Source organism: Notothenia rossii (assembly GCF_949606895.1).
Source record: "Notothenia rossii genome assembly, chromosome: 6".
NCBI classification, from domain to species: Eukaryota; Metazoa; Chordata; class Actinopteri; order Perciformes; family Nototheniidae; genus Notothenia; species Notothenia rossii.
The window spans coordinates 27,562,390-27,574,763 of NC_136909.1; the positions used below are offsets into that span (position 1 = coordinate 27,562,390).

The 12,374-nt window shown below is 39.6% G+C and overlaps 1 protein-coding gene across 19 annotated transcripts in view; it reads right to left on the minus strand.

Moving 5' to 3' along the window:
• Window positions 1-1,726: 1,726 nt before the first annotated feature.
• Window positions 1,727-12,374, minus strand: part of LOC307045308 (uncharacterized protein) — an 82,364-nt gene continuing 71,716 nt past the window's right edge. For 14 of the 19 annotated variants that reach the window (XR_013809847.1, XR_013809848.1, XR_013809849.1 and 11 more), the window contains one exon: window positions 11,108-12,339. Coding sequence is in view for 3 of the 19 variants with exons in the window: in XM_079690876.1 (XP_079547002.1) it covers window positions 12,213-12,339 (127 nt within the window). In the remaining 16 variants the exon portion in view is untranslated. Of the gene's footprint in view, window positions 2,065-7,470; window positions 7,755-11,107; window positions 12,340-12,374 lie in introns of those variants that run through there. The other 5 variants (XR_013809846.1, XM_079690873.1, XM_079690874.1 and 2 more) reach the window with 2 other exon arrangements.

The window sequence follows — 12,374 nt, forward strand, 5'->3', positions numbered from 1 at the left end:
CCAATGGCAGATGGCAAAACATAGAAACAACAGCAGACAGCAAGATCTCAACATCAAAAAAATAAAGAGGAGTGTACAATTCCTTGGACATGCAATCATTTACAGAAAGCAATTGGATTACAATGACAATGAAACTAAAAGCAAAAAATAAAGAATAAAAAAATGTGGGCAGCTAGGAAAAGGGTTTAAAACAAACTCTTACAGATGGGAAGAATTTCAAAGAAAAACAGACATCACTAATGACTGTGTTAGACTCATATAATTTATTATGCTCATTATTATTATTATGCGTCATCGCTAATAGTGTTACATTTATTTTGATGTGACACATGCTGTGATTAATACTAATTTCAACAGTGTTTTCTCATGCTGGGATAATCATTATTCTCCAGAGAGTGGCAGTTCAATATCAAAACAAAATCCTGCAAAACAACTCCAAAACAAAGCATTGCCATTCGCTGTTTGAACGTATCATTCATTCTTGAGAGACCCAGCATTTGTTCAAGCCATTAGCAGACAACAAAACACGTTGAAATTAGAGAAACAAGATGTGCTCCTAAAAACTCACCGTCTGTCTCGTTTCCCCTCATGAGAGGAGTCAGATACAGGTCTGATTGAAGATAATCTTTTCAGGTATTTTTCCACTGCTTATATTTTGTCTCCCAGATGGATGAGGTCATTTTGTTTCAGATATTTCCCCTTTGTTAAATGATCTTCATTCTTTTTTTAAACACATGCAGGCACAAAGGATTAAGTTAAAACTGAAACTTGTTCAAAATAATTGTTTTCATTGCGCCAGGTGGGATCAAGTGAAAAACGAACTAAAGACAGAGGGGATTATTTCCAATTAGCCCCACTGAGGCAGGTAGTTTCAATCCAGTACAGATAGTATCTCAAAGGTATTTCAAGTGATATCCGACTCTGTTTGACCCAGATAAACTGTTTTTCCCTGCAGCACATAAACACATAATCTGTAATGTATAGTTTCTCCACTCTTCTAAATCTGTTTACCTGTTTTATTTGTGTCTTTCTAACAAAGTGTGTCTGCCCGTGTTCACTTTAGCACCAATATACTTCCCAGGCAAATATATTGTGCTTTTGACACTTCTGATTTTATTTAAAAAAAATACTTTATAGATTAAAATTGAAATCCAAAGAATACAATGATCATACAAATACCAGGATCTCACTTAAACATTAATGTGTCAGTAATAATGTGTCCATATTATATAAAAGTATGACATTTTGAAAGGGGCTAACTTGCATAATGAGTTTTTCTACTTTTGATAAATGTACTGAAGCCCCTTAAGCATTGAACAAAAAGGACATTGGAGTCTCTTTCATTCATGTCGGTACAAGCGCTGGAAATACAAATTGGCCACAAGATTAAAAGGGGAAATAAATAAATTAGTTATAAATAAACAACCTAACATTTTCACTGTTAACTCTATACTATTCTAGCATTGGGAAAGGAGTCTATCGCCTATTTTTTTTACCAGGCTTTTTGGTGTTTCTATAACCTGCATAAACAAACACTACAATTGGTGTAAAAAAGGCATTTAGTAACATAATGAATGCAGAACCTTCACATAGTAGATTATCTTTATATTTTGTATTGATACTTTTACTTAAACCACCAAACTGTGACATTCGTACCATGGTACAATGGGTGTATGTGGCATGTCTTTCTTATTTTTGCTCACATATTTTGGCATTTGCTGCTCATGAAAACCCTTGGGTTTTTCTACATTTCAGATATTTCTTCAAAGGATAGGTCAGCTGGATATTTAAAAAGACAGCACAGGTGTTTTCTTGTAACCAAGTAACCTTTTTTATCACAATAGTTTCAACCTGGATGCTTGTTCAAGGTGTGATTCTCAGGGTTGGTTTCTGTGCTCGAGAGAACACATTGCATCATGTTCCTGAGTCTGCCTCCAGAGGAGCTACAATCGTGTAATCTGTTGCTTGACAAACATTTCAGTTGAGTGTATTCCATTCTCCGCCAGATGTGCCGCCGCCTCTTCCTCTCTGTATGCAACAGAGGGGCCGCACTCCAGAAGTCACCTTGGATAAGAGCAGAAACAAGATGAGCAGAACTGAGAAAGAAAGACAGAAAGACGGGAGATAAAAGATAAGGAGGTCAGAAAAAGTGAGAACACTGAGAGTATACAATACAAGTAGTGTATGTAGAGAGAGAGAGTATGGGTGAGTGAGAGACAGGAGAGCAAGGGGGCTAAATGACAGAAAGGACAAGATTAGTACGGGCAACCTGTGTCAGGGCAGGTATCTTGGAGCCAAAATCAATGTCACTCATGACAACACTGTCATGTCACACATGTCAAACAGAGCGGATTGACGGAGGGAAGAGGAAAAGCCAGAGAACGAGAACACTTATCCAGCATATCAACACTCTGTCACAGAAGAATTAGGCAGGAAAAGGAGCAAACTAAATGTTGTTGACCAAATTAATATTTAGTCAAAATATCAATGATTCAAAGAAGTGACAGAACATTTTTAAGACTAGGAAAACAAAGACCTACTTACGGGGTTCCCCCACTCAACAACAGACATACATTGGCAACGTATAACCTGGGGATCTTGTGAAAGACAGCTAAAGATGAATGGTGACGCAGAATTGAATCTAAACAAACAGATTATGTACATGTTAGCGTAATCTGTACCCATATCAGTTTTTGGTTTTCGTTTCTAGTCTATGTGCTATTGACCAATTGCATTTGAGCAGGTGTTCGTCCGATCAGGCACAACGCACATCCCAGTGCTTTTTTTAAGGAAAACTCCTGTATCAGACACAGCATTTATTCCAGTTTGCTGTGTTTTTTATATATTGTTTCTTTGGAACCATGAGTGTACAGTTGGAATGCCTAGTTAATAGCAGTAATAGGGACCAAACTTATGTTTCTTTCAGATCGGCTGACACTGTTCACATCAAAGTATCTGTTTGTAAAGTAGTATAGCTTCTCCTATGCAATATCATCTTTTTCATTCAAAAAATTGATGATGTTTGGTGTTTTTCTGCAGTTTAATTGTTTTCAAGCTTTGGCGTTCAGCGCAGTCCCACAAAACAAAACTCTTACCTTCCTCATCGTCCTTCATCTCTTCCCGACTTTTTTGAATAAACAACAACATATTTCAACACACCACAACCAGTCCGATACACTGAAGGACGGCACTCAGAGTACACAATCAAAACTGCCTCTACAAATATACAAATCCCACTTACTTTAACATCTGTAGGTAAGAGCAGACAATTTAAAAAAGAGCTGCAAGGCATATTTCAAATCATATTGTGCATTTCTGCAAATTACATCTACTATTATTTTCAGAAACCTATTTCAGTGTCATTTCTGATGATGGAAGACAGATAGAGGAGAGATGAGAGAAAGATTGGATGAAAAGGCCAGAGAAAAGGAGGATATTTTTCCTATCACACGGGTAGCCATTACCGAAGTCCCAATAAATGCATTTACCCTTCTTCTATTTTTCACTAAAATAATTACACAAACGTCACTCAGTGGATGTGTATTGGTACAGTGCAGGACTGTAATCTTTTGACGGCTGAAAGGAAACACATTTTAAAGTTTTCACTGCAGAGAGTCAATCATACGGTACAAATGAATCACAACGTTGGATACAGTCATTTATCACAGGGCAATATTAACTGCTATATCCATTCACTGATCCAATACAATTCTTCTTTTTTCTTGACTTAATGTTTTCTGTTCAATACAAACTGGGTGGAAGTCACAGGGACAAATGAGCAGTCATTGAAAGGCCACTTGCTCATGACTGAGAGTGCCATAGCCAGCTCACAATACGTAGCTTCCCTTTGTAAGCCACTCAAAAACTATGAAATAATCATAATGTAAAAAATCAATATGGCAGCTGAGCCATCTGCTTTTAAAGACTATTTTTGAGATTTTAGTGAACTTTTTTTTAGTGAACTTCTTACTTTACAAAGTATATTTTAGCATCATCTTTTTTTGTCAATAATTTAGCATGTTTTAATGGACAAAGTTAGTATTTACTGATATTGGCTGCTGTCTATTCATTGTCTCATGGTAGTTTTCAGAATCAGAATCAAGTTTAAAATAATAAAAAATAAGTATTTTTAAGAAACAATTTAGCATAAAAAAAAGAATACTAAAGACAAGTATTTACACCAAATTTAAATTTAAATATACAAAGAACCTGAAAAGTAAAAAAACAAAAACACTGCTTTTCGTTGCGTGTTAACAGTATTAACTGCTTAACTGAAGAATAAGCGCTGAAAGTTGCACAGTATGAAATTACTGCTGTTCGTTCTGGTCTGCATTTGATGGCATGGCTTACAAAAAAGTAGAGCTGTGATTTCTATTTCCTAATAATGGGTAGTCTGTGAAAACTCACAGCTGCAGACAGCGCTGTGCAGCTGCAGAGTGTGTGAACAGCAGCTGAGCATCAAGATGCTGATCCCACTGACACTTGCAGCAATGCAGAGGTGGAAACAAGGAATTAGAGGTCTTAAAGCTATTGGTACCAGAGTGGGCTTGATGCATAATATGGCATATTATCACAGGGACAGCGGAAAGCTAAGCAGACCCTGAGGAAACGTGTGTGTGTGTGTGTGTCCGTCCATTTGTTGCCTTGCTACAACCTCCTCAGCAGATTACCATTACATTAAGCACTACATCCTGTCAAATACAGTGATCAATATTACTGTGTAAAACAGCAGTGAATAACTGTGTGCGTGTGTATATTTATGCACTGTGTGTGTGTGTGTGTGTGTGTGTGTGTGTGTGTGTGTGTGTGTGTGTGTGTGTGTGTTTTTTTGTGGGCAGGTCTATTATTTGTGTGCCTGTTTGTATGTTTATGCATAAGGCTGCATACGTAACTGTGCATAAAACAAATCAAGGCAGATGTCTGGGTTTTTAAAGGTGTTGGAGGGATATAGCAATATTGATGAATACTCTGATGTCCACAAAAAATGAAATATTAATATTTTACATTTACACATGGATATTTAGTCTCCCAAACAACGTGTCCCCAGCTCTCTGCAACTGACCTTGTTTTAGTTGACATTGCATTGATGGCAGATGTTAGTCCTTGTGGATTTTTTGTTTATTAGTTTAGCTGGTTACCTTTTCATTATCCTACTGTATAGCATACTGTACATGCTTTTTATTTAAGCTTTTATACGTTTATGTTTACAGATTCTCAAATATGTTCTATTCCTTTCTGCAACCTTGATCATGGATTTGTTTTTTTCTTGGTGGGAATTCCAACATATATTTAAAATAATGCATTTGAATGCCATGTAACATTGTGCAAACTCCACAGTTGCAAGTAATCAGATAGACGAGAAAAGTATTGGAGTTTTACAATCCTGCCTTAAGGGAAACACATTTTTGTTGGAAACATTTTTCTTTAAAGAACAAACAAATGAGTAATTATATCCAAATAATTTACTACACCAGCATGTCTAGTTGTTTCTAAATAGAAAAAGTACATTTCCTCATTTGAAACATTTGTAAAATGTATATTAACAAAATAATGTCACTTGTCAGTTAAAAAGAAAGTCACAACAGGGTGACTGTGAGTGGCACAAATAGATAATAACATGTTATTATGTGGCAGTAGAAAGTGTATATTGTAGCTTTTACAGCCACATACATCTCTTGTGTGGATTGGCTACAGATGTGTGTTAAGGCAAAGAGTTAATGATATTAGCATGGTGTCATCCAGCGATTGCCTCACATGCAACTTTTGACATAAAATCCATTTCAGTGTAGGTGAGTCAACAGCGGGAAAAGAAATGCTTAACTTAAACTCACTGTCCCAGTTCTTGTGTTATTGACCCTCTCTGTAAGGCCTTTGTGAAAATGGATGGCAGGTTTTTTACCTAAAGCCTTTGGTTTCTGGTCTGTAATGATGACATAGCTCTTCCCTAATGGAGCTTCAGCCTTAACTTACTGTATGGTGCCTGATTCACTAATCAATTCATTGATCAGCATCTTGATTGATGCCTATACGGCCCTCCGGCTTTCTATTCTAAGCTCTCTGAAAGCTGTACAATGCTCACTCATGCTCTGTTCATCGTTTCCTCTTGCTCTCTCTCTCTACCCCCGTTTTCCATTCTCCCCTGTCTAAAACTCTGGTGTCAGGTTTTTTTTCTTTTTTCCTTGAAGGGAACGGAGTGGCCTATCTCGTTGTATCCCTGACACAATAAAATATTGCGCTATACAGGGATCGAAAGCTCTCGCTCCTCCAAGCACCAACACGTAAATCTCCCCGCCTCGCTGCTGGCAGCAGCATAAACACACGGCCATCGCTCGGTGTGTAAAGCGTCATATCTTTTTTTCTTAAGCGGGAAGACACGCTCTTACTAAACAGGCTCCAAATGGAATTGAACCTTGAACCCTTCAGAGGTTGGATGGAAGGGAGATTGTCCGAGGGAGACTTGTAAATCTGCTCGTTGATGGCTCGTCTCAAAACTCCATCCCGCCATCCACGTCCCTCGCCTCGGTGGGAATGGGGGTGTAAATCGCTGTGGTTTTGCGAAATGGGAATAGAGTCAGAAGGTACTTTAACAGATATGGCTATAAAAATAAATAAAAATACATAGATGGATGAGGGAGTTACAGGCATGACAGCCAGAGACAGAGGGCGAGTTTGGAGAAAGAGAATAGAAGACACAGGGCAGAGATGAGGTATAAAAAAGAGCGATAGGGGAGCTCGAAAAGAAGTATAAAAGAGAGAGTAGAGTGGAGATAGAGGAATGGGAGTCAGAGAAACTAAGATCAGGGAAAGTAGATAAGACAAATTAGTCAAAAATAAACCTTTACATTAGCGTCTGTAAAGCCATAAATCCTTATGTCATTCCTGAGGCTTCGTCAACAGGCAAACTTTAGATGACTGACAGCTTAATGATTGGCACTTAGAGAGAGGAGGGTAGGGCGGGGTGGGGGGGCCGAGACGGATGGATTGATGGGGAAGAAGAGGAGTTAATGAGAGAGGGAACAGAATTGAGACGCTTCAGAATGGCTGATGAATGAATCCACGGATACATGGGCGCACATATGGATGTGCGGATGGATGAATGGAGTGAAAGAGTCAATAGAGAAAGTTGCTTCATATGACTGTTTTCAACCACTAAGTAAATATCAGATATCTTGGTATAATTACACATAACAAGTAAGCTCATGTCTAAGATGATTGACAGCCTGAACGATTGTAAATCATCCCGTTTTCTTTCTGAATGATGTTGCTTCATTTCCCTTTTCTCAATCTTTTGGTCGCAGCTCTGTATTTTATCTTATTCGGTTCCCTCTGGAGGCAACTTTGGGATTTTAGCTTTGAAACATTTACGTGCAAAAAAAAACATATAATACACTACAACTACAGGAAAGGCAAACCACAAAGCACAAAGGTCCTCTTATAAACTATACAAATCTTGTTGATTAAAATAATTACATAGTTGTCTTTGTCCTGTAAGATTCAATGTGTTTGAGTAACAATGTCTGGGGAACACTGATACGGTACAGAGGGAGTCAGGTTTAGTCTCCAGAAGACAGGTAAAGTTGGCATCCCTTGATCAGTTGTTACATGGAACTTAGGAACTGCGACTGGAAGCAGCATCTGTAGCTTTTTCCCACCGGTGGGCCAGCAGCAATAGGCATTTTCCGTGAGGAACAGCTGCTCAAAGAAATGACTGAGATGTGAAAGTGATGGGAGGCCGCGCGGCAAAGAATTTGAGCCTGTGTAGAAAGAGAACATTCAGTCAGAAGACCTGTGGATAGAGAGACACATAACCAAAACATAAATGTAGTTATTTGTGGTGAAGACATTAAAGTCCATGTAATGTCCAAAATAAATGTTATTCTGTGTTAATAAATCGCTTCATCACTTTCCACTGTTTCATTTGACATATCAACATCAATGATTCTTTCCATAAATACCCCCCAAATAACATGAAATGTGTGCCACTTTCCCGTGTTATTCCGCTCCGGTAGCGAAAAGCTTGCCAGCCATTAACCCAGCTGTGTGACGTCACACGTGGCAAACACCAGCCTCGTCTAGATTGTTTGTTTTGTATCCTTCCGCTTTTTTCGCTCAACATATGTGTAACCGGACCTCGCTAAACTTTTTTTATCTAACAATTCATGATGGGGAAGCGATGTGTAGTTGTGAGCTGTGAATGTTTCCTGATTGCTATAAACATTGATCATGGGTGCTGGAAGATTGTGCACAAAACTCGGGTCAGAATTAAGTTACTACAGGTGTTATGCCAGCTTGAGCTAAATGTCACCAGAGTACAGTGAACTTGCCTAGTGACTGAAATATATAAAAGTTGAAGTGAAATAAGTAAGGCCAAAAATGAATTACGTCTGAATATCTTTATTATTTTTACCACTTTTAATTATTTGTGGGCTCGCACATACCAAAATAGACTAATGTACACTGCAATAAAGATCAAATGATACAAGTGAAAAATTAACAAAAGAACCCTTTTTTATTTATCAAACAGTAAATTAATACAATCTTACAAACTTGTGATTTGGAAAATGTTGTTATATTTACATGTTTCTTTGGAAAAATAATATTGTAAATGATGTACTTTGTAAATTATTTACATCATGTGAAACCATTTTAACCAGATCAGCTGCATGATTTATGTCAAATTACAGATTTGGCCATTGAAATCCCTGATAGCGGCCTCCCGGTTCAGGGTAAGTCTTCCGTATCTCGGTTACAGCACGCAGCGGGACTGTGATTTTTGGGCCGAGTACACCCCAGCACCAACGTACAAACTGTCGATAAGCTGTAGGCTATATCGATACTACCTAATGAAAAAAAAGTATACAGATTATAAATATATTTGGAGAAAAATAAAATGTTATGTAGTAGGCCTACTATTATGTAGCAATGGTTACAAATTGGCTTATAACATGATATTTGTATTTTACTTGTACAAAATAAATATGAGGTTATACATGACTGCTTGACAGAATCATAGACCTCTTATATATTTCCTCACATGTGTAGTTGTTTCTTTTCCCAAGCATACATTGAACTTGCATACACAGAAAAAATAAAAGCCAAGCTGTTTTTGACTGCTTGAAAGAGTTTAATGGTATCTTTAAAAGTGTACTATATCTGTAGCGACTAAAAGTATTATATGAAAGCAAAGCTGCAATAGGCAGTTGAGTCAATCAATATTTACTTACTGGTGTAGTGGGCCATCAACTGCTCTGTGTTGTTGTTTGTATTGAAGATACGCTATTTTCAGTGTCCAAACACTGAGACAGCCTTCTCTAAAGCCTGGGTGGCTAATAATGCATCTTGGTTTCTCGTCGGTGTCTTCTATCTGGCAGAGTCCTGCACGGGTCTGATTTTCAAGACCCGCTCCCGCCCCGCACCCGTGACGTGCAGTACCGAACCCGCCCCGCTACCCGCACATATTGCCAATTAGTTCCGCAACCCGACCCGACCCGCCGGCACAAGATCCGCAACCCGACCCGAACCCATATATAAGCAGTGACAACGTGCAATTATTAACACACGCAGTTGCATATTTGGCTCAAAAAGCCTGGGATGTTGTTTATTTTTTCCATCTAGGTTGACACCAAAAGCCTCCCAGACGTTGGATTTCGCTCTTGAAGAAGAGTTATTGAAAATTGTGTATTCTCCGCTATAGAGCTTCACCTCAGCCATTCAGAATGTGGTGCGCTCAGCAGCAGATAGATGCGCTGCAGAGGTTATGATTATGCTCGGTCCCGCGGAGGAGAGGTCTGAGGATTTAAACATTAAACTAAATTATTATTGTTTAAATATATTTATTATGCAACACCCGCAACCGGACCCGCATCATCTTTGTTTTACCCAGAAGCGAACCCGGAAAAAAGCGTTTGAAAAAATACCACCCGCAAATCACCTTTTTTGCGGGTCACCCGTCGGGTAGGCCCACCCACGGATACCCGACCCGATTCAGGACTCTGCTATCTGGTCAGTAGGTTGCAAACTGTCTATTTGTTCCATCACCTGCCAGATCTCTCTGCAGCATACACATTCATCTGCAGTGGGCATGCTTTCACAGCATTGACATGTAGCCTACACCTGAATATTGTACATAACATTAAAAAAAAAACAATATCTGCCGGACGTGTGAGGAACAGATGACAAATTAAGATCGACATTTAGTGCAGGTCAAATTAAATAAAACTGAATTTACCATTCAGTATTGCTGACTCGAGTCTCGCCGGCTGCGGAATCCGCTTCTCTTTCACAAGTTTCTGCCTCGTTGTTCGATTGCCGGGCAGGAGGCTCGTACTGATAAGGCAAGATGCCTTGAAGTGAAAGGCTAGCTGGTTCACTCTCTACTTCTGTAACTGAATCCAGATAACCCACCGAATCTGAGCTTGAATGATCGCTCTCGCTGTCGCTGTCTGAAGTTGTCGCGTTGCTTGCCATTTGGACTGATTTGATCAGATGGCAATGTTTGCCACGTGTGACGTCACCGCTCGTTCGGGAGTGATCGGGGGCGTACTCGGCAAACTTCGGAACCAACATCGGTTTTTAACGTATATGTCATTTAATTATGACCAAACTTTAAACATTTTTATTTATTTTTATTCTGGTGATATCTAAACTACATGTTAAAAAACACCTGTGTTAGATGCATTACATGGCCTTTAAGTCTGGTGAACGTGGTTGCATCATAAATGCCTCCCTGCAGGGTTTAGGGGTGTGTGCCATCTTACTTTCAGCATGCGACCTCATACCAAAATACAGGTTTTCCCCGTAAAATGTTGAAGTGATGCCAGAAAACAATATTTCTGTTCGTTAAAAAACTGTATATATACTCCAAAATTATGAAAATCGTGTCAAATAGACCGTCAGACGGCATAGACAGCTTTGTTTTTACGGAGTTCCGATGTCTCGTTGTTATTTATTTCGCGGCGCCATCTTGTATAGAGGCGTTATGTTCTCGTATTTGATATAGCTTACATACGAGATCAGAGCCACAGTATTGCACTCATACTATATTTCTCTCGAAAAACCCTGCTCTATAGGTGGTGAGCACATTCTCCGATCCTCTGTTATTAAATGTCTTGCCGTTTAAGAAATGGAGGATCCTAATCAAATCTGCATTGAACCCATCCCAGTTTGAGGAGCAGTGTGGGATCGGGTGTTCAAGGAGGCACATCAGGAGGAGGAAAACTGCAGGTTTTCTTTCCAAAATAATTCTGAAAACCCAAACCCCCATGGCCGCAAAGTGAACATACTCAAGATGTATTTTCTATTGCAACCAAAAATGAACAATCTGAGCAAATCTTCCTCTCCATCCGTTTGTTAAGTGTGTCTAACCTGTTCTGAATTACAAGAACGTAATTTCCTGTGACAACCCACCGTTAGAAAGGGAAATAAATTGCTCAAAGGAAAACAAGGCAGGAAATACCATGACAGACATTTACAGTAAGACAAGGATAAAGGGCAATATAAAAAGACAAGGAAATAGTGTTTGCTCACACAAGCGAAATGGGAAACAAAAAGAGGTCTGGAGGACCGGCCAAAAGGAACAAACAGAAGGAAGGAACCCGAGCCAGCCACACCATGGACCGTAGGACCCAGAGCTCCCCCCCCCCCCTAACCAGAAATCAATTATAAACCCTGTGGGAAACAAAAAAAAGCAGCGAAAACTGGACTACCAGGGGGGTATACTACGAAGCAGGATTTTCGCTTAGCCGGCTAACTTCAGGAAAAAGTCGGGGTTTCCGGTCCTACGAAGCTGGTTCTCTTTTTAGCAGACTAGATCTCCTTGGTAACTTATGTTGTGCGGCTAACCTGCCCCGGAGCAGGTTAGGTTGCAGGCTAAGAGCTCAACTCAGTGAAAGCACCGCCTGCTGACCAATCAGAGCTCAGTGTGCGGAGTTTAAAGCGATCAAGTCATATTACAGGAGAAAGGAAATACAGAAAAGCTGCCGTTGCAGGAAAGACGGCCGGCAAAAATCACCGACTGTGTGAACGTGAACATTAATTCAATCAGGAGAGACGTGATGTATGAAATACATGTTTATTATCGGGACCCATGACATGCGGGAATAGTGATTGACGTATTACAACAAGTAACTGTAATGATGTTTTGGCGATTAGGCCCAGGGTTTGCAGATGATCATTCAGGAGGGAAAGAACCGCTCTGATGAACCCCCCGGGGTCTAGACACTGGTGGTGGTGATAGTAGTTTGTCCGATCTGAAGGGAGAAGGTTTCAGCTTGGCGCTGTATTAGGAGACAGGAGGCGAAGGGGTGGAGGAGGGTTGTGCGTTGACACCTGAAATGACAACTGACGGAGAGGGGAGAGCAGATTTAAAGGGGTTA